At 40.6% G+C, this 23,415-nt stretch overlaps 1 protein-coding gene across 1 annotated transcript in view; it reads left to right on the forward strand.

The window, feature by feature from the left end:
• cd2ap (CD2-associated protein) overlaps positions 1-22,024 on the forward strand; it is a 69,128-nt gene extending 47,104 nt beyond the window's left edge. The window contains exons 13-19 of the mRNA XM_030047112.1: positions 4,231-4,384; positions 4,920-5,029; positions 10,733-10,848; positions 11,982-12,065; positions 16,225-16,454; positions 18,149-18,212; positions 19,186-22,024. Coding sequence (XP_029902972.1) covers positions 4,231-4,384; positions 4,920-5,029; positions 10,733-10,848; positions 11,982-12,065; positions 16,225-16,454; positions 18,149-18,212; positions 19,186-19,227 — 800 coding nt within the window. The 3' untranslated portion in view covers positions 19,228-22,024. The remainder of the gene's footprint in view (positions 1-4,230; positions 4,385-4,919; positions 5,030-10,732; positions 10,849-11,981; positions 12,066-16,224; positions 16,455-18,148; positions 18,213-19,185) is intronic.
• Positions 22,025-23,415: the final 1,391 nt, after the last annotated feature.

The following is a 23,415-nucleotide window of genomic DNA, read 5'->3' on the forward strand; positions in this document are numbered from 1 at the left end:
TCAGTTCACCTTTTGAACCTTCTCATTCCCAGCACTGGCTGCTTGGCAAAGTGGTAAAAGTTTTGAGATGCACTCCAATTCCACTTGCATCCTGTTGTGTTTGAAAACTAATAACTAGACGGTCACAGGCGTTCAAAATAAGGGACGGAAAAGCGCAGGACTCTACTGAAGAATTTAAAGCTTCAGAGCTTTTTTGAATTCAGTTCAGTTGTGAAATTCAGCATTTGATTATTAAGGTGATTATGAAGTTGTACGGTTATTACAAGTGTATTAAAGAAATTTGTTGTTAAAACAGCCAACTGAAAGTCAACATATTTTGCTAAAACACTTTTTTTTTCTTTCTTTTTTTTTTTTCTCTGTAACTTGTCCTTGTGGTGCACTTGATCAAGGCATCGGACATAGAAAACAAAGAAAAGAAAAAACATTTCAAAGACTTAAGCTTGCTAATGGTAATATGAAAAGCTAAGTGTCGCATAGGCATAATTACACTTGTGTATCATCACTCAGCAACAAATTTTGGAAAGTGTACATTGATTTTTGAATTCATAAGATTGCTATCTTTGTAAATTATTGTCTATAATAATGTCATTTGAGTGCTGAGTAAATCTTTTTTTTTTTTAATATATCATATTTATCATCACTTAGTTTATAGTATTCAGCAGAATATTTTTAGAAAGTGGAGTATGGCCAAACAGCAGACATTAAATTACTACATTCAGTGTAGCCCTATAGAGACAAGAACTGGAAACCTCTCTCCAATTCAAACATCCTTAGGCCCATTTCAACCGGAAGCGGACGTTAGCTAACGCTAACAACACGCTTTTTTAACAACACGCATTTTGATGCCCCGGTCATGGTCGCGCAACTGCCCGGTGACTTTACAGGAACCTTCCTCCTACTTGGCCCTCTCAGTGGAGACACGGCAGGTGAGAGGCCTGAGTGAGAGGACGTTCCTGTAGTAGCTCCTGCCCCTCAAATACTACCAGGAACATTTTGGTGGAAACGGGCCATCTTTATTGTCCCCGAAGGGCATTTGGCTTTACAACAAATCATCATCTCCTTCAGAAAACATGTTGATGTGTCCATGTCCAAGGCTTGCAACCCTACAGGCTCCTCACTTGGACTGTTTTGTAAATACAAGTGTGTATTAGTGTATGTAGTAGAGGTCAGTGTATCATGCATGTTGGTAATTTTACACACAGTAAAATACTGTGGTAATTCAGGGGCATGCCTGTGTGAATTGACATAATGTATTCCCTATAGTCTGGCTGAAGCTTACAGAGCTGTCCCTACCTAGTCTGGACTGACTCCATTCATTTGGCACTCTTTGCTCAAATTCTGAGTTTTGTTTTTGGATTGGCTCTCAGGTTTGAGTTGATCACGCCCCTTGTCTGCTAGTCAAATTAGTCCACATAGTCCCACAACCTGCCTCGCCATCAGCTGTGATTGTGATTTGCTAGTTTAAAACTGGCGATAACCAATTAGTGCTGGATGTCACAGGCACAGTCCCCTCATTATCTGCGTAATAAGGCGACAAGATCAAAAGAGCCTCTTCTGAGATACAGTCTCTAGAGTCTGGTGTTAGCCAGGCTATAAGCCCAAATCTGGAAAAAAGGGAAAATGTAAAAAGGTAGAATTTGGGTCAACTTGAAAATAATTTCAAAGGGCCCCATACTATTTAAAAAAAAAAAAAACAAAAAAAAAAAAACAGGCCTGGTCTGTGATTTGCCAAAAGCACTGATACAAGAGGCCAGTTTATTTATTACGTTGTGTAATCACATCACATTCAGGCATAGCAGTGCCATCAGTGCAAAGCTGGCACCTTAATGAGTCTTGAGTCCCTCACAGGAAATGAGGAGGTGTGTGTGTCTGTATTTTGTGCACATCTGATGCACCTTGCAAGCCTCTCTGACCTAATTAATGTGTGTGGATTGCAACTCTTATGTGACCAAGTAAATACCAAACGTAGGCTTGCCAGTAGAACTGTAGAACTTTTTAAAACACTATTATAAATTCAGCTGATCAGGTTATTACTATCACACTTATGACTAGTTATCATTATAGTTGATGAGAAAAAAAGTTCAATTCTGCAGTGAAATGTGAGGGTTTTTCCACCCTAAGTTGCTTAAACATGACCATTGTGTTTTCCCAAATGGCTAAAGTACAAGAAATAAGCAATAATAATACTATAGCAATAGTAGGTCAGAGCCAATGTAATGATGACAAATGCCATGTATAAATTAAATAGACTTACACAAGTATAGATGCACTTGCACTTGCACAGCTCCATATAGCGCCACAAAGTTTTCACAGGTTTGTGTCAAACTAAATTTATGCTTAGGGATCACATCAACCTCATTAAAACTGATGTTACAAAGCTTTACTTTGGCTTGATCTGGCTCCTGAGGGCATTCTGAAAGTCTACGCAGGAAACAGTCATCAGTCCTGTCTCATTCAAGCCCATTTACGCTGTGCCAAAGGATTTTAGCCTGGGGAAATCAGTGTCAGTCTTTGAAATCGTGTTTTAAAACACATTTCTGTTGTAAGGTAATTATATAAAAATGCTCTTTGGGCCAAAAATTACACCCTTTGTTTTGTCCGAATTTGAAAAAGGCTGCCAGTTTGAACATTCAGCACAATTAAATTTTGGATTTCCCCACTGCATGTGTCTTTTACAGCAAATACACAATGTTTTGCCTTCTTAAATGTCTTTTAGCATGGAACTCAGCCCAACTTAGCATGTAACTTCTAATTAGTCTAAGAAAGAAGACTCACATTCTTATGCCCAGTCTGCAACTGGTTTCTTTACTAAAGAAAAAAAAATAGCAAAGTAATAATTGACCCAGGGTTGTTGGGTAATGCAGGCCCATGTGTTTCACTCCCTCTAGATTCTTAGATTGACAGCAGCTTGGATGACATTTACATTCAGGTGAAAGGACAGCAGGAGCAGCAAAACCTCTTACAGGTCACCAGTGATGAATAGCGACACTCCCTTTTCAAGTAGAGCTGTCACTTTTGTCTTGCATATCTTTTTTTCCCCCACTCATTGCTGAAAGAAGGCAGAAAAAATTGTCCCTGCTAGTGAGTGTGGTGTGTTGATGTTAGCCTTAGGTTTCTTGCACATCTCATGTTTGACCTTTTCCCATCTGCTCAGTCATACAGACTGAATGTGAGGTGCTGCAAGTCATGGACGCATATGCCTACACACTTCTTTATTTCTCAATATCTGTGTTTCTGTTTCACACCCAGCCACATGTTTTTTGTGTGAAAGTCTTCACAAGTTATTGTGTTGATTACACCCATTCGATTGGTTCTATGCTTGTTACCGTGTCTCTTCCCTTCTTCCCACGTTTTCTGTGCTGCTTTTTTTTCTTTCTTTTATAAATGTCATGGACATGTTCTCATTTTCTCCCTTCCTTCTGTCTGTTCTTGCATCCCTGTCTCAGGAGATCTGTGGCAATCTTTTTCAACCTTTTCTCTGTATTAACAAGGCTTATTTGGGTATAGTGGAAAGGAAGCAGTACATACAAAGGGAGTGAATATACCAAAACAACCATGTTGGGAATATTATGGACTTGCCTCGACCACCTTTGCATCCACCACCACAGATCCTGGCCGTGAATGACTTATTTCAGATACCGTTAAAGATCTTTTCAAAAGCTGTGCACGTCCATACCACCTGGAGGAAGAAACCTATTGATTTTGGCAACCCTATGACCCTTTCTTTACCACCACCATCAGAACAAAGTCATTTTCATTGTTTAAGGGGATATACAGTACCTTGCTGTAGACAGCCTGTTTACTTCGCTTCTGTGTGCTTGAGATGCAGTTCTGTGCATGTGTATTAATTCCACAGATGACACTGGTGTATTTTATTCAGAACCAATATATCTCCTCTCTAAATCAACATAATCCTTACAAGTTCATTTCAGAAATTACCAATTTTCCATGTGTCACATATTCCATCGATGTGGATTCCCAAGATTTGCCTAATATGTACATTTGTGTCTCACTCACTTCTCTCCGACACTTTTTCTTTTTTTCTCAAAATTTTCCGCCTGACTTTCTATTTTTGTCTCTCTCCCCACCTCTAATTCTTTCCTTTCCTTTCTCACTGCCTGTGTCTCTCATTCTTTCTTTTCTGTACCTATTTTCTGTCTCCTCACCCCTCCCCATCTCGCTTTCCCTCTACCTCTTTCTCTCTCTTTCTTTACCTCTTCTCTCTTCCAGTTGACAAATCCATGCCAGATCACAAACCATCCAAGCCTGCAGCCCCAGTGGTCCCGCCCAAGAAGCCTGTCCCACCTCCTGGGAAAGGCAGAGCAGGAAGCATCCCGCCAAAGAGGCCGGACAAGCCTCTCGCTCCCTCGTCAAACCTCACTAAGTAAGTCTGTCCTCATTTCTGCTTGTTGCTCAGTCGTTCACTTCACATTAAAATCACCTGTCTGGTCATATATCTATCTATCCATCCATTCATCTGTCCAAATCTCCATTCATTCATTGGTATCCTGTGACCTATAGTGTATATTTATCAATTGACACACACACTGCTAAATACACTGCTAAATAATCCTTCCACCTGTCTCCCTCCATCTGCACACCTCTGATGTTCAGGGATGTTTAAGCAGGAGTGTGAAGGAGTGCTCCCTTGCCCTGTGGTACCAGTGTACTTTGTTGCGTATTTCTTGATACAGCCACCAGTAAAGCAATGTGAAGCAATCTATATGCTAACATGTCAATAGTAATGATACGCTTTTGAGAGGTTCTTATTAATTAGCAATGACTCATGGCTGTTTATTATGTTTTTTTCTGTATGAACACATATAACATTTTATCAAGGAACTACCAGCTGCTGAAGTAGCATGCATCAATAGCTGCCTCATTTCCTGATAACTCCCATTTTTCCTTTTCAACTGCAGGCACAATGGAGAGGTGCCTTCCTCCCGACCAAAGTCTGACCTGGAGCCGTCGGTACCCAACAAACCCAAAACGCTTTCTGGGGACTGGGGGGAGAAGGCCCCGGATATGGGTATGTGGTCTGTTTTAAAACCACTGATCTGCAGTTGCTTCGTCTCATAAGTAGGGGTGTGCAAACATGGCTAAATTTTTAATCCAAATTATTTTACTAGATATCGTGGTAATTATTACTGATCATGGTTATTGTACTTGATGAACTGAGAAAGAAAATAATTTTGCAGAACCTGTGGCAGCTCATACCAACACCATGACTATTTTAACCCACAAAAGACATTCTGCATTCTGTCAGTGCACCAACATTGTACTATTGTACTATAAAATTACAGTTAGAAGTGGAAAGAGAAGTTTCACTTTGCAGTAATACACAAATAATTATACAGTCCTACTTAACAATGTTCATGACAAACGGAATATTAGTTTGGCTTGTGCAAGTTGTAAGCACTTACCTCAAGTTTTTATTTACTTTGGCTATAACGAGCATTGCTCAGTTGGAGATACAGCCGCGCACAAGGACAGTTATCCTAAGATAAGTGATTTGCTGGAAAATGTTGCCACCTAGTCCATTCTGTTCCTCCTTTTGACAAACTGGCCAGACTCCAAACTTCCCCCAACTCATCATGCTCACTTTTTTTTTTTTTAAATTTAGCAGGAGGCAGAGAGAAGCACAAACTGGTCATAAAATTACTCTTTTAAAAAGTAAAGATGAAAAGATGAGTATGTGGTCAGGGTGAGCGTGGGCATTAACAAACAGGACGGCACACATTGATTACTGTGCCTTTTTAAATTAATTTCAAGTCAACTCAATTATTCTACGTAACTCTTTGTTCTGCTGCTTCATCCCTTGAGGCAAACAACTTATATAATGGTAATTTACCCTAATGCCAGCAATGAAATTACACATGTGCACACACAACAGATTAAAGTGCACCATTATGAAATCGTTCATAATCGCACAATATGTTATTTGCTCAACCACCGCAGGCTTGTGAATTTGAAAGCTTCATCACCATTTTTAGTTGTGTAAGCTCCTCGGAAAAGTTATCATCTAAAACGTATGGTTATTACCACGCTGGGGTCATCCTTTTAGTGGACATGTTCTGTACCCCCTCCCACTGCCAGTGACCAGCATTCAGCCCTGTACACTGAGTTGTGCACTTACCCCGTCAATACCCACCCAGTCCTGTTTCAATCCCATCGGATGGATTAGGCAAGCAACGCCAAAAGCTGCCGGATGTGACACCTTTGAAGATAATCTAAACAGTGTGCCAGTTTGTTTGACAGCAGAAATTTACAATAAAACTGCAGAGGTTCTCAGATAAGAGTCCAGGCCCTGCTTCAACAGGCACGTTTACACTAGAAAATACACAATACAGCATGGGAGTCGATGGAGGAGAAATAAAGGAGATTATGTGTTTTCCTTTTTGTCATGAAAAGCAGTGTTTGCTGGACAAAATCTTAACTTGAATGGGATTATTTTTTTGCATGATTTTTGTCCTTTTATTTTGCTAGACTTAATGGTCGTCCTTGAGAATTCAAATCAGTAAATAATTAACCTGTAAAGCGCAAATAAGATAACGGAGACATGGGTAGCTTAAACTTACATTACAGTGCCCTCTATAACAAAAGTAGAGCCATAAGAAAGTGGGAGAGATGTGCAAATAACAAAGACACGGGGAGGGGCAGGGTGAAGATTGTAAAGAAAAGGAGGATAGAAAAACATTGGGAAGAGACTGATAATTTACAGAGGGATATTATGGGGTGGACGACAACAGAGTTTGGAGTGATGGATGATGATGCAAGGAAACGGCTAAGGAGAGATAAAGCTCACAGAGAAAAGACAACCTATGAGATAAAGAGTTTGTGGAACTGACCTAAAGGTATTTCACTGGAGAGTCCCGTGTTTGTGACAGTGCCATTTAAATGTGACACAGAGCAGCTAAAACTCCTCACTGCACTTCCTGCCAGAAATCCCACTGACACGCATTTCCGTGGAACATGAAAATTCAATTTTTCATGCAGTCACAACCTGTGTGTTCTAAACCACTGCAGACTTTCCACTGCCAAGGTGCGAAGTGGTGTTACACAACAGTTTATAACAGTATGCATGGAGCTTCTGTTTTATGTAATGCATAAACACAAGGAAAATGGGAATGTTATTTTTTTGTTTGTTTTGCACAGACCAGTTTCTTATGAAGATACAGCATAAAGGAACAGCAGAGGAGGTGGGACTACTTTGCTGTGTTGTGGTACATCTTAAATACACAACGGGGCAGTGTGTCTCAGAAGGTAGAGCAGGCGTTGTGTAATTGGTTCCTGTGAGGCAAACACTTTAAAGCGCTTTGAGTGGTCAGTAGACTAGAAAAACGCAATAGCAATGCAATCCATTTACCGTTTAAATAAGTTGTCTTCTCTTCGCCTTTTTCTTTTGTGCAGTGGTTATGGCTATGATACTTAGAGGAATACTCCAGTCTTTCAGTCAACGTAACCTTTTTCCATCTTACCCAGAGTGAGACAAGGGGCCCTATCTTGTGCCACCCGCTATCCGCTGCCACGACCCGCTACCCGCAAATTGCGGATTTAGGAACTTCCGCTATCCCTAAACGGTATCTTGCGCCACCCGCTACCCGCTATCCGTTATGCCGACTGCATCATTTGCGCCTGGAGGTGCGTCGTGGGCGTGTTTCATGCGCTATCCCTAAAGTTGCTATCTTGCGCACATAGCGGGTGGTCCTGACCACCCGCTATCCGCTTTCCCTAAAGTTTGGGCTGTTAGGAGAGCGCGCCCAGGCGGCTTCAATGCGCGCCCCGACGGAGCCTCGCCACACACACGGTCGGACTGATACCGGGACGCCGCCGGAATGGACTGAGTATATTACTCATATAGACTGTTTAGAGGAAAGACTGTTTTAATTGGACACTTACGCCAGCACGTTTTATTGTTTTATCATAAGCCAGCAGCTGTGCTATATTTTTATTTTTAATATTTTATTTGCCCAATCTACCTTGTCAATAAATTAGTTTACACATAGTTCCACCTCTGCCTCTTGTGTGTGTGTGGTGTGACCTGGGGATTTTACTCAATCAGTATAACCTTGTGACATGTCCACTTGGACACATGTGGCTCCACCTCCCGAATTAACTCGCCTATAATATAATATATAATATGTATATAAAGCCAACTTGCTTTAGCCTCAGTAGAAGCCCTGAGAAAATCTACCTCCCTCTCTCCATCGCGGGTTTAGGATTTAGGATTTAGGATAGCGCATCCTGCCCTTAAAGACAATGGCACCTGGCACACTGATTGGTTTAACTGGCGTAACGCCCAAAACACACCTATGCATAATATAGCGGGTAGCGGAGGTGTTTTGCGGATAGCGGGAGGTGCACAAGATAGCAACTTTTACGGGGGAACGCCTCTTCCTAAATCCTAAATCCGCAAATAGCGGGTTTAGGGAGTCTGGCGCAAGATAGGGCCCAAGATGTTCGATACCATTTTCACCTCTACACGTCCTTGGTTCAGTTCTTATGGGTAGCATTTCATTTTAGCATAGCATAAAGACCTGAAATCTCTGGGAGTCGTTAGCCTGGCCCCATCAAAGTGAAAAAACAAACCTTACAGCAACTCTGAAGCTGTCTTATTTACACAAGATATCATGTGCATTTGTTTTTTTCTTTTTGTGGTCCTTGGAAAAGTGGAAGCTAGATGTTCTAAGGTTTCACATGTTTCTGCTACACTTGCCCAAGGGTTTCCAAAGTTAATCATGTCAGGGACCCTCTAATATATATACTTTAAATCATACCCTCCCATTCTATAAAACATTTGTCCTTGAGGCTTCTGTCTGAGAACATTGTACTGTCTGCATCATAGGCAGGAAAATAACATGTGAGAGAATAAACCTTGAATCAAAAATGTCTTTCTTACACACTGTTTCAGTGCTAATTCCAAGTGAATGAAATAAGAGTAACATTAATTAATAAAGTTTTGCTCAGGACCTCTTGGAGCCATCTCAAGAACCTGTGAGGGTCTCCAGGCCTCAGTTTGGAAACCAGTGCGTCTGCCTTTTGTAAAAGTATCCCTGTGTTTTGGAAGTAACAGCACTATACATGTACTTAGAGCTATTTTCTAGACAGGGTAGATCAGGGAAGTGGATTAGTGGACTGGATATGTGCTCATTTCTTAAACCTGTGGCAGTTCCCTTTTTTTTTTTTTTTTTTTACATTCAGTTATCCCTTTTAGATTTTATTAGCTGAAAATATGTGCAGAGTTTCCAGTAACAAAGTAGTGTTCCTATTTTTGGTAATTCAGAAAGTTACATACATTCCTCACTAGTTGTTTTATGATTCTGATGTATTGCCAGTCTTTTTCCTTATATATCTAATCATAACTCAAGACTAAACACCCTGCCCCTAGACATTATCAGTGTAAATAAATCTTCTGTCATCTCACAGTACATTTACAACAAAAAATATTTGATTAGTAGTCACATACTGTCAGTTCCTCTATCAAAACTGTTTTCTACCCAATGAATCAACTCATAACCAAAGCATTGTATAAACACAGGTCGTGTAAACCCCTGATGAAGTGATAAAGTCCTCCTAAATCATGTCTCAGCAGTTTTGGTGATTGCACCTTTATAAGCCTGCAGCTGTGTAAGCTACAGAAAGCAGGGTGAGCTCCAGACCGGTCTAAACATTAGTAAAAACAACTTTGTTTCACAACTTCTACCATTTGGCACATGTGTACGCTAATGTGGCAATATTGAAATTTTAGTCACTGCCAGGCATCTGTGAGATGGAGACTGGATTCTCTGTTGAGGCTTTTCATCTACCTGACCTTGACTGAAAATGTCCAGGCAGATGGATGAAAGAGGCAGGTCTGATGGGAGGACTGAGGCTGGAATCTCCATGACAGGCATTACATCAGTCCTTTCTTAAGTGTCATTAAGCAACTCACTGAAGCCCACACTAATGTAGTGGCACTGTAAATGGCTGACCTCTGCCTTCTGCACTCTTTATTCCTCTGGTGAGCTGCATCTTCCCCAAGGGGATACGCAGAGCAACAAATTTGCCATTACTCTGTGGATGATATGGAGACTCTAGAGTGCCTTTTGAATTTTACAGTAAAAATGTCAATAGCTGCATTTCCACAAAACATATAATAATAATAATAATAATGATAATAATAATAAAACTTTATTTGTATAGCATCTTTCATACAAGAATTGCAGCTCAAAGTGCTTCAGTGCTTCACAATATAAATTAAATATAAGCAAAAATGATGAGAATAACCAGGCATAGCCTCCTGTGGGTGGAAATGATGACATTACATTGCAACAAGGTTACATGGTTGCAGCTATTTTTGCATTTGCCCTTTAATATTTTTATTTTTTTTTATAAATCGTCACATTGCACTGCTGCTTGCTGTCTATGATTTCCCTTAAATTCTTTACTTTTGTGAGACAAAGGAATGTTTTTATTTCTTTGTCTATCCATGTGTACCTTTTGATGTTGATGTTACAGGGTCTGCAATGACAGTCAGCTCTGTCTGAGGTCAGAGGTCAAAGAGCAGCAACTAGTCATGGGATTGAATCTTATGCATGTGTCCTTTTTTGGGGCAACTGCATTTTGTATTTCTTTTCATCAAATACAAAGATTTTTCAATCTTAAAAGTCCCTGTCTCTGTTCTTTTCTCCTCGCTTTTCCTTTTTTTGGCCTCTCTCTTTATATCTCTGCCTGTCTATTTCATTCTCTGTAGATCTCATGAGTTTTGATGATCTGTCCTCTACCTCGGAGAAGCTCTCTCACCTCACCGCAAACAGACCAAAGATGCCTGGCAGGAGGCTGCCCGCCCAGTTTGGTGGAGGACATTCGGTGAGCAAACCCAAGTTTTCTCAAGAGACACACACAAACACACACATACACAAAATAGCAATAGATAAGGTTGTTGCTAGGGTCTGGAAACTGTGGAAAGGGCTGAACAATGATTTTTTTTAAAGGCCTTGGGAATTTCACTAAGTCATAAAGGGTTGTGTCACATGTCGGCGGCACGGCACGATGCAGCTGAGTGGATATTCAGATTGCACAGGCATCACTCAGCTGTCAAGAAATTAAATTCTGCAAAAAAAAAAAACAAAAAAAAAAACATGTATATCTTACAGCTTACATCAGTTCATTTTTTCTGTTGCGTTCTTTCCAGCCTCTTTGTTTTCTCTTCGTTTCTTTAATCTCTTCTCTCTCTCTCATCAATCTGATGTGCATCCTCCATGGATTTACTCCCTCACCACCTCTAGCACTCACCTCTAACTCTGTGATTCACCCTCTGTCACTTTCTCACACTCACTCACTTTCTCACTCATTTCATCTCTCTCTCGCTCCAACCACACACATGCATGCATCTGCTAGCCAGAAAGTTCAGTGAGGACTTGGCAGCTTTTCACGTTTTTTTTTTTTTTGCCAGTAGCCCACGTCATTGGACCATAGATCAACGGTTAGCACTTGACAGCCGCATCCTGACTAGACAAGTCATAGTCAAACGGCCTTTGTGGTTTCCGCATGCCTTTGTTTTTTCCCATCCATCCTTTAGAGTAGTTGTATTGTGGGAATGGTCAGTCAGAAGAAGAGCGTTCATCCTGGTGATTACCTGCAAAGCCCTCTGTTTACTTGAGCCAAGGCATCAGTCAGCTGTCACTGTCCTTTGCAGTTGTGTTGGATGAACTGTCAGACCTGAATGTGCATGGGCATCTCTCTCGATGCCAGCAGAAGATTACAAGGTTTTTCTCTATCAGACTTTTTCTTTTTTCCTGTCAGTCAAGTTGGGCAGGTAGGAAGCACAGCTCAAACAATTTGAAATTGCAGAAATCAAAGAAAAAAAGTCCATCTAAACGTAGCAAACAGGATTTTTTTTTTTTTTTTTTTTGCTGGGAAATTTTCAGGTCAAAGCTTATGTTCTAGATGTCTTTATCCCAAGATTGACCTTATGTCATTCACCATCCTCTCCATTTCAGCCCAGCAAGGAAGTGAGCGTGGAGAAGTCCTTCAAGCTTGATGAAGAGGATGGACCCAAACCAAAACTAGCAGAAACCAGAAAGGTAACCCAGGGCAACATCAGTACCCAAGTAATCATAGTTTGGGGTGCATCAATATTGAAACTGGAATTAGATAACGATATAGATGATATAGATATCTTACTGTTTACTGTTTACTGAGCTGGTCACCTTGCAGAGTGAGTGTGATTGAATGAGTGTTGATAATTAACATTGAGCCTTGCAATAGGGCAATGGGTAGCCTGTAAAAAGTGTGTGTAATAGGTGAAAAACAAATTCTTTTAATTTTACACGGGCATGGGTCAGAATTAACCAGATGTGGGCAGTTGGTGGGTGAAATAAAAATAAGAAGGAAAAAACAACCACTGTAAAAGAAACAAAAATAATGTCCAGCGTTGCTGTCTTTTTATTTGCACCTTGACAAGCATCATTCCAATGTTAAACATACAATTGCCTTTGATTTTTAAAATTAGGATTACGCTACCTTGCCCCCTTGATTAACATTCACTCGGGTCAAAAAACAAACAAACAAAAACAAAACAAGGGAATTCAGTGGCCTGACTGACACAGGCCACACATCGATCAGCGCAGATGAAGTGGTGAATATCAGATTGTTGACAACACATCCTCAAAAGCAAAGTGAGAAATTTGGTGTAAATAAAGGATAACATCATTAGTGGCTTCGCTGCTTTGTCAAGTTAAAATCAAACTTTCAGAATATGGAGATGTATTTGGTAAGGGCTCCAGGTTGGGTTGCAGACATTAACAGAACTGATGTAGAGAAATTGCAGGTAAGGGGTTGGGCTTTGTGGATTTGGGTCTGATAAGGGTTAGAAAAAAAAACAGACCTGTGCAGGACTTAAATAATTCTGTCACATAATCTTTAAAAGATGGATGATGATGGATATGTAGTTTCAGACTCATCCCATGATTGATCAGTAGGCATGACTGACTCCATGCTACACAACCACTTTGTAAAATAAAAGTACATCCAGAATCAGTATCTGACTGCTGTAATTTGTCATTTTATATATCTATATCTATCTATCTATCTATCTATCTATATGCATATATAAAATGTATATGAGTTCATGAATGACACAAAAAGAAGTTTTATCTCAATACAGTTTCCCACTGATCATCCTGTTACCAGAGAAGAACCAATTGATTATCACAGTATATCAAACCACTATCACTGGTACACACTATAAATAACCTACATTTTTAATTCAAATGAGCATGTTTAGAAGCAGTATTGGAATTCCCAGCTCATGCTATGATATATTCTTGGTCTGTCTTATTTATCTTGTGCTTTGTTAACAACTGTTGTCCTCCAGTCTTTCAACAACTCTCAGTGGCAGCTGCCTCTTTGAGATACCGGCTCCGCATATCTGGGTTATTCCGTTTGGTGAGCAGCAAACTGTCAGGCTAAAAATATTGGGCATCGCAAAGCTCAGTGAGAAATTTTGATGTTGTGAATTTTTCACCACATAGTTTGGGTGAAACTGGAACACTAAGCTATTCTTTTTGAAAAAAAGGTTTTCCACATTGCTAGCATTCCCCATTGAACTTCATGATTACAGGAAGCTGCAGGCTAATGACATAACATCCGACTGGCCACATTCCCTGCTTTAGACATTCTTATTCTCCACCATTTTTCGTTCTTCATTCGTTTGCCCAGCATTACCAGTGTGAAACCTGGTTGATGGCAGCTGTTGATTTTTCCAGACAGGGCATGGTCCAGATCAGAGGCTGACATAGCATCATTACTCTATGTGCCATGGGATTCCTGGAAGGCTGTTCCTTTTGTGATGCTGGAATGGGGACAGGCTGGGCTAATTAAAGCTCTGGGAGGGAATGGGAGTCGGGAGCAAAGCATGTGTGTTACTGTATGTTATGGTCTTCTGAAAGTAGTTTTAAATCTGTAAATTTGTCATCTTAATACATACTGTTACTTTAGTTTTATACACATAGATTTCCAAATATTGTTTGGTTTCACTTTGATAGAACCTAGTGCTTTATATAGAACTGCAGCTGAAAATCCCAAATGAATGAATTTTGAAATGTCTTTGTAGTATAACACAGAAAATATGCAAAAAGTTGAGGTGTCTGAATACTTTTGCAAGACATCATAGCAGAGGCAGGGGATGTAAAAATGTTTGTTACACATGCTCATGTCACTTTGAAATGTATAGAGTTCCAGTGTTTCTCCTGAGCAGGGGAAAAAAGCATGGTATAGTGAAATGTTTTATATGTTTACTGGTCCACTTTGCATGTGACTCTGGAGATAAACGTTGCTCCAAGGAAAGACCCAATAACAACATTTCTTGAAATCATTAACTGAGCTCCAGTAGTCTTTGAAAGGCACTGATACATACGTTGTCGTCTCAGAGCAGTTTGAAAAGCAGAGTCACATGGTTTATGCTTTGTTGTTGCTTGCTACATCATGTGATGTGATTTATATACCTTTTTAAAAGCATAGAAAAGATGACAGATGTGCAGGGCTAGTGCAGTGAGCCCTCTCCGTTGGAGCTATGTGTCCCCATTTGCCCAGGATTGAATGCTGATAGAGCTTTCCTCTGCTGCTCCCTTTCAGCCTTCACTGTATAGTGAAGAAAAATACCAAAGGTGTTTTTACATCACAAGGGCTGATGGTGGTGATTGAACAGCTTGCAGAGACTATATATCAGTTCATGACCTGAAAGGCTTTTTATCAGTATACACACACAAAAAAAAAAACTTTGCCTGACAAACACAATTCAGTTAATTTCTAGACAGTGCAACCACCTGTGAAGGAAGTGGACATGTGGAGAGGGAGAGAGAAAGGCCACCACCTGCGGTTCAGTCTGCCAGTTCAGCATTACTGTAATTGGCTGAAAAGCCTGCTGATGTAAGGAAGAGGCCACTAGACTGGATTCTTCACGGTCAATCAAAACTTATTATAACCAATTGTTCAGCTGGGGGCCAAGAGCATCAGACCACCATATTGTTTGACTGATTTATACATACACAAATACATTGGCTTGGCTTCAAAGTCCTAATCCATGAGCTCAGACTTCGGGAGTTGAAGTTAAATGGACTTTTTCTGACCTCACTTGCCCTCTTCTCATTTCAAAATGAGATTGTGAGGCTTGTAACTTCTTCACTGGCGAAAGTGGAGAGAGGAAGAGAATCTGTGGCCCGAGGGCAGGAGATTTTGAGGCCATATGATTTTTTGTTCAGATGGCATAACTGCAGCTACTGTATTCAACAAGAGGAAGCACAACGTGCTGTCGCTGTAACAGTAATACAGTTATTTATCAGACTATAATCTGTTTTTGTTTTTTTTTCTGATGGGGGGTGGTCTTGTGACCTTAATATCTATAGTTTTATCAAGGTCACAAGATTGTCATGATTATACCCCAGTTGTGTCTTCTACTCTATCATTTTCCTATCATGGCACATACTCTATAATGAATCTCGCCTGGGACCTTTGTCCTTTTCTCCTCTCTTTCTCCTTGGCTTTGTAATAAAAGTGCTTTGTACTTTTATGAGTTGTACTTTTCTGGGAACTGGCCAAAGTGTTTAAGTGGATATGAAAACTGGAAGTGTTTGGAGATTTTGTCAGTGCATATTGGGACATACTTAACAAAAAGAAGATGTTAAGAGGCTAACATTTCTAAAATAATTGTGCATTATGGGTCTATTTAACAATCTAAACATTCAAACAACTGCATTGGAAAAAACTATGGCAAAACTACTAGGTCACACCTCGAAGTTACAGCCCTGTTTGTGCTAAGCCCTGACCCCTTCAGGCAGTGTTTAGGACATGCCCCTTTCAACCAATAAGCATGGAAAATGGGGCCATACCACCAGGATCCATGAAATGATGTGGCTGGAAATCATAGCTCTGTTTGTGCTAAGCAAAAAGTATTTTTGCATTCAGTGTGGATTAAATGCACCTGCCTTTTGGCATTTTCACATGTTAAATGGTCTTGCACACTTAAGACAAAAAGTTGTCTTTAAAAAAAAAAAAATCAAAGTTTTTAGTTCATATGGATTATTAGATGGAATGATTAATAACTTTGTGCTGGTTTGTGCAAATTAAATGTGGTGTTTGTATGTTACAGTCTGCACTGCACTGCACTGCTTTTCTTCCTCTTGTACCTAGTCTCTTGCTTATCTTCCAATCTGTCTTTGTGTCTCTGTGTTTATGTGAGTACAGCCTTCCACAAACACCATTGCCCAACCAGCATCACTCCTCAGGCCCAGCGTGGCTAGCACAGAGATCAAGCCCAGCCCTGCAGCATTAGCCCCAAACCCCAGCACGGACAGCCTTTCCCATGGCAGCAGGGCCCGACCTGAACCTGAGGACCAGAGCACCCAGCTAGAAGATCTGAAGAGCCAGATGAAGGAGCTTCTGCTGTCTGTGGAGCTACTCAAGACCCAGCAAATGTAACGCAGCCTAAAATATGTTTTAATATGCTAACACATGCCAAAAGTAGTTTGGGACATGTTTAAAAAGTATCTGTCGAGATTGTGCATTTTTTTTAGAGAGCGAGTAGAGAGAGAATTAGCTAGACTGGTGATAAAATGGATTGGTTGGTGTTGAAATGGACTTTATCTCCTCGAAGCCTATGGAGATGCTGAGGATTACAAGATAGTTGGATGGAAGCTCTAGTGTGACATGTGACAGAAGATGTACATCAGATTTTGGCCGCCCACAGTTGTATGTTTCTGTAGACAATACTAGAGCTAGGCGATTTGGACAAAATCAAATATCATGATAATGTTGAGCGAATACCTCAATATTTTTGTAACTATATTGTAGCAATAATTATTGGGACTTTTACGCAATGGCATTTTTTAATAAATCTTAGGTAATGTTAACCAAAAAGATAGAGGCAAAAAATAGAACAGCCAGAGCAGTCGAATTAAGTTCAGAAAATTACATGCCTTTACTGTAATGCAGCCTTTAAATCCAGGAAAACACAACACATATTAAAGTGTGTGCATGTGTGTTCATTATGCTTGCCTCCCAGCATGTGAATAGCCTACATGCTTTCCTAAAGACCAAAATGCACTGCCGCCGAACAGAGTGCGTCGTTTCTATTGTTTTTTTCTAGTCAAACGACCACTTAAAGCGCTTTACAATGTTTGCCTCACATTCACCCATTCACACACAATTTCACACACTGTCTGGAGGAGCCAGGGATCGAACCAGCAACGCTCGGAGACCACTCTGCCCCATGAGTCATGCTGCCCTGGTATATAACTGGTAAATGGTTGTCTACCAACTATGCTGGTTGATCCGCTGCTTTCAAAACATAATCTCACTGCTGAGATTATTAGTTTTTCAAGTTATTAATCCAAAATAGACGACTACAATAAGGAACTCACACATGCCATTTTGTTTTCCCGCGCTGTGTGTGTCTTCGTGTGCTGCAGTGCGACACTTCCTATTGGTGCTAGGGGCGGCACTCGACACGTGTCACATGAAGGGCTGCGGCGCCAGTGTGTTTTCAGTTGAAGTAGAACAGTGTCTTTGTGGATCAGCTGAGGCATGCTTTCCCAGTCATGAGTTTGATCACTGATCTCGTTTGTTTGTTTCGCATGTGCACACACGTGCATCCAAGAGGTCCACACCAGTTTTCCCCCTATAAATGCTCATTCTTTCCAACAGATTGACCCTTTACTGTGGTGATGCTCATTGGGGTGGGGTGGAAATGACTTGTCCTTGCCCACAGTGAGAGCAGTGTCTCTAATATAATCCATCTGTGTAACAGCACCAGTATTCCTATCTTTGCACAACTCCCACTCCAAAATGTACAAACACCTTCAAGTTTGGAAGAAACTGTAGTATTGACTTTCATTTTTGTAATGGGAGGCTTGGTTAGATTGAGTGCCATGCTGCTGTCTGTTGGTCTGTGTATAACCATGACAGAGATGGTGTGATGTGTACATATGACACAGTGTTGGAGATTAATTCAAATCTTCTTCTATACATTGACCAAGGTTTTATTTTGTGACAGCTATGCCATATTGTGGTTCGCCATAGATCCTTTGTACTGGAAACACTGTAAACACTGCATGTTGCAAGCATATGAATGTTTATGAGTGCATGTGTGTGTATGTTTGTGTTTTTCCAGGAGGGAGATAGCAGAGCTACGAGAAGAGCTGGATGAGGAAAGGCTAAAGCGAGTGGCCCTGCAGGTAACATTGATCCCCATAATAACCCATGCTGAGCTGTCTAAATACATTAGATATATGTAGCCAGACAGCCATGGGTTCATGTGAACACATGCATGCAAGAGTAAGTTCGCTAAAAAGTGTGTGCACACTCACCAAACACACTTGATGGCAAATGTTCCTACACATTTTCTCAGAACTGCACATTCACATTTTTGCAGTTCACATGTAACATTGATATTTACAGATGCTCTTACCTACACGAGCACATTACCTTACATGCACACTTATTACTGCTGATGGCAGACAGCCATACAAAAGACATGCTGTGCATGAGCACACATACTCTCCAACCCCGAGTGAATTACTGCACTGAAAAATATTAATTCGCACTAACATTGCCCCACATCAGGAGCCTGGCCCTATAGATTTTTTCCAGTACAACAGCACATGACACGACCCGGCCCAGCCCAGCATGGCACCAATATCACTCAGCACAGGAGGAGCGAGAGGAAGCTAGACTCCCTGCTGAGATTTCCAGGCATACGTTCTGCACACACACAGGAATATTACTGCAGATTTGCTCAGAACCCCCTAAGGTTAACTTCTAACTCTGGAGAATGAAAGAGAAAAAAGGGCAAAGGAAAAGCAGGCAAAAGACAAAGAGACGGTCAGTTCTGCACCCCAAGTAGTTTTGACGTTTCCTTTAGGTTCTTTGCTGGATGACTATGCAGATGGCATACATTGAATTATTCATCATACGTAAAATTATTGCTCTAAGCAGTGTGTTCAGGATGGATTTAGCCACATTTGGGGTTTTTCTACATTTTGTGGTATTGCAGACTTGTTACACAAACGGGGGATTTTTTTTGTCAGCAGTCTAAGGGTGTAGTGTGAGTGATAGGGTGGCAAATCACAGAGTCAGAACTCCGCTGAATTTGGGTTAGCTATGATGCCAAGCAGTTATCATTGTGCTTGCATGTTTGTGCCCTTCCAGATGGAAATAGAGAAACTAAAGCGGATGGTCCAGTCAACGTGAAGCCTCTGCTCCAATCAGTTTCAAGCCTGAAGGTCATTTGCTGGGCTCTCGACCAACCTGTGAGTCAGAGGGCGATGACAGACGGACGGATTGATGGACAGACGGGGGCAGGGCGGGGCAAATGGACAAACCACCTCTCGCACAATCCTTTTCAGTGATCTACAAAATGAAAAAAAATATCCCCCATATTTGTAAGATTTACATTTTTGCACATATTAAGTGTTTTTTTTCTAGCTAGATGTAATTAAGTTACAGATGTATATGTTTCTCTCTTTTCTTTTTTTTTGCCATACAAAAAATTGAGGCCTTACTTAAACTACTGCACTGGACTTGCAGTTGTCCTACTCACACTCTCCCCCCACCCTCACCCTCGCGTTCCTCCCCCTAACCTGGACATATTCCTCAGGCAGGAGGTTCGTTCCCAATACTACTGACTTTGTACAAAACAGGGGGCGCTTGTTGTCTTTATGTAACTTTCTTTCTCATACTTTTTCCTTTTTTTTTTTTTTTATAATGCGCATGTAGTTGATTTTAAAAAGAAGAAAATGTCTGATTACAGCTAACATGTTCAGTTAATCACCACAAATTATATGATGCTACAAAGTACGTTTTTTGTTTCCTGCATGGCATCTGCCAGCAGAGCTTTACTTCTTTGCTGAAATGCTTCAGAGAGAGCAATGCTTTGTTTTCTTTTTTTCATGTTTTATATGTTTTCTAGCATTCCTATCCAGGGTAACACTACTGTGCCTGTTTAAAACAAAAATCTATTAAGTGTTTATATTGGGAGCTTACATTTACTTTGATGGTGTCTGGAGATTTGCAGCATGATGTTATATATCTATATTTTTTAAATCTACTGACATGCTGAGTCATATACTATATAGATGGCCTCCTGTTCGCTGGTCTCTTTTTCTCTCTTCTTGTTGGGGCAAGGTTTGGCAAACATTTTCACATGTCGAGAATGTTTTCAACAGGTTCACCAGACATATATGTATATATACATATGTATATATATCTATATATATATATATATATATATTCCAGATGATACAGCTTGAGTACCCACATGTCAAAATCATTTAAAGAGGAAAGAAGGGGAGGAGATTAGGAAAGAGAGAGTTGTATTTTTTATTTTTTCTATTGACAAGATTGCGAAGATATTGGCAAGATAATCTCAGAATCAACTCTGCACCTTGCTCTCCTTTTTGCCATTTTCTTCTTTTATTCTGTCATCCTTCTCTTGCACTCCATTCTACCTCTTTCTCTCAAATTTTCCCGCCATTGGTCTCTTTGATTCAAAGAACACCATAGGATCTTAGAGCAGGCCTTCTCTTTCCTGCCTCTAATATGAGTTATATATGACGCTGCACAGCAATCATTAATCATCGTCTGTCCCTTTATGTATGTGTGTGTGTATGTGTCTCATCTCTTTTACATCTCTCTCCACATGGACCAAGTACAGAAATTAAGCTAGCTGAAATCACACAGTACACCACCCCCCCACCCGACCCCCTTTCTGACTTTCTGTTTTAAGGTTTTTGCAGTGCGATGTGTTGAGATGGAGCTCATGAACATAGAAACAGAAATGTTGGTTGGTTACTGTATGCAGTGCTGTGTTTCTCAAAAGCATTTTCAGCTCCACAGATTGCCTTCAACCCATTTCGTGCTGCGCCCTCAGGCACTAACATCTTTCCAGACAGCAGGGCAACTGGATTCTTCTCATTGCCAGCAAGGTCGTACTTGGCCCTGACTTCAAAGGGTTAAAAGTAGAGGTTTGAAGCTTGGCCTGGCTCTAACTGATGCAGTGCGAGAGACAGCACAGATACCCGCGGTCGTCTGCTTCTAACATAAGGCCAAGGGTAGCCCTCAGCTAAGAATGTGCAGCGTGGAAAGTAGCAATGAACTGGTCAGCTTTGTGTCGAGATGCTTCTGAGAAAACTAGTCTCGTGCAGTGCCAATTTTAACAGCAGCTCCTCACAACACACACACAAGCACACACACACACACACACACACACACACACACACACACATACACACACAGTTAAATGGATTTACCATACAGTTACAGCTCCTGGTCGGCCAGAGAGGATTGACATCGATGATTTTCAGTGGTGCTATGAATTCTGACAACATATGGAACTCGTGATTTAGAAATATTCTTTCTGGCAAACTGTTGACCTTGTAATTGGTGTCGTCACACAGGTTAGGACAACCTTTTTAAAAAAAAAAAAAAAAAAAATCTCCCTTAGCTATTCTAAAACCTTTTCACACATCTCACAAATGTCTTAAAAAGGTGATACTTTTAACTCTAATGTATATCGTCCTCAGGCTTAATTCTGTGTGGGAGCGTGTGTGCAGGTGATGCGTCTGATGTGTATTCATGCTGTCGCTCATACGCCTGAATACTGGATGGTGGATTTTAGGCTTGTGCCCTGAGTGCTTTGACCGTGTTGACATGCATATGACCTTAGCAAGTGCAGCACTCTCATGTTGATCCCTGATCCATAAACATTCTCATTTTGATCTCTTTCATTTTGCACGCAGCTCCTTAACAGTTCGGCTGGGCAATGAAATATTAATGCAGACGGAAAAGACGGGCGGGGTGGGTGACGGCTCTTCATGTAACATCTGTAATTCAGCTTAATTTACACGTATTGTACATTCCATAGTTTGACGCCAAGACAAGAAATCTGCACATTCATAACATATTTCAAGTGATTTTGTTTACATGAGCTGTATCATTGCATGAGCTGAGATTCTTTCCAAAAACAAATAAATATCTTTATGTACTGTCACAGATTCTCTGTTTTTTCTTTGCCTTTGCAATATTTGTGTGTGGCATTGATCTCTTGGCAATTCAAATACCACACACCAGTCCATCAGTCTTTCTCACGTTGGTTTGTTTGAAGATTCTCAGTAAGAAAACATTGACTGAAAAATATTGACCCTTCAGAGAAAAAGAGTGAAGATGTGAGGAAAGGCAACATAAATTACAGCTTACAGCATGTATGTGTGTGTATGCACTTATATACCGGGTTGTGCAATTTCGCACTCCTTTCATAATATGTGTGCGTTTGGGCTAAAGATTATGAGAGACAATTCACACTTTGTTTCACATGCAACATTAAATTAAATGTACATCATTATACACAAACACAAACTATATGTTCCTACATGTAAAACCACAGTCTTTTGCTTGCAATCATACTCTCATACACACAGCTCTGTTCTTTCTTGCATAAACCACACATGCTTGCATGATAGTGTGTTTAACAGAAGATAATGCTATATACTTAATGTAAGCATGGTAGGTTATGTAATTATAGGTGAAACAAAAGCATATGTAAAACAAATAAACGGTATATGCAAATGATGTGTAAAAAAAACAAAAAACAAAGGGACAACGAATACAAGGCAGAGGGACAGATAGGATATGTGAATGAGAGGAGTTCTTTGTGTGAGAGAGTTTGACGGAAACATTGCTGAATTCTCAGTTCCTGATTGGTTATGTCTGATGAAGACCGAAGAATTGGGATTTCACACCACAGACATGGCCTCCGCCACCCCAGTCATGTTCATGTGAGAGGACGGTGGAGCGGGAGCCGACATACACACACACACACACGTCTCACTCTTGTGATTGTGATCTCTCAGGAACAGTCTGAGGGAGTTTCTTCAAATTTGGCACAAACATCCACTGGAACTAAAGGTTGAACTGATTCAGTTTTGGTGGTCAGAGGTCAAAGGTCAGGGTCATCGTCACCTCACAAAACACCTTTTGGCCACAACTCAAGAATTCATATGCAAATTTCACTCAAATGTCATAGGATAAAATTACATACTGAAATCGTGACATTTTGCATCCAAAAGGTCAAAGGTCAACCTCGCTGTGACCTCTGACAAAAACACTTTTCTGGCCATTATTCAACACCATGACTCAGCATTTAGACTTCACTTTCTCTCCCTAGATGACAACAGGACAGCTTACCAGGTTTGTGGTAAAACTCAAAGCACACTTTTGGGTGTTGCAGCCAGTCTAACACACTAATGTTGTGTTCATGACCAAAATGGTTTCATGGGATTATTTGGAATCCCCCACCTCCTGGTTTGTGAAAAAATAACATTGCATTCATGTGCTTTGTAACTCGGATGCAGAAAGGTGGTTGTCATCAGTTTATTTGATAAC

This window comes from Myripristis murdjan, chromosome 24 (genome assembly GCF_902150065.1).
Source record: "Myripristis murdjan chromosome 24, fMyrMur1.1, whole genome shotgun sequence".
NCBI lineage: Eukaryota > Metazoa > Chordata > Actinopteri > Holocentriformes > Holocentridae > Myripristis > Myripristis murdjan.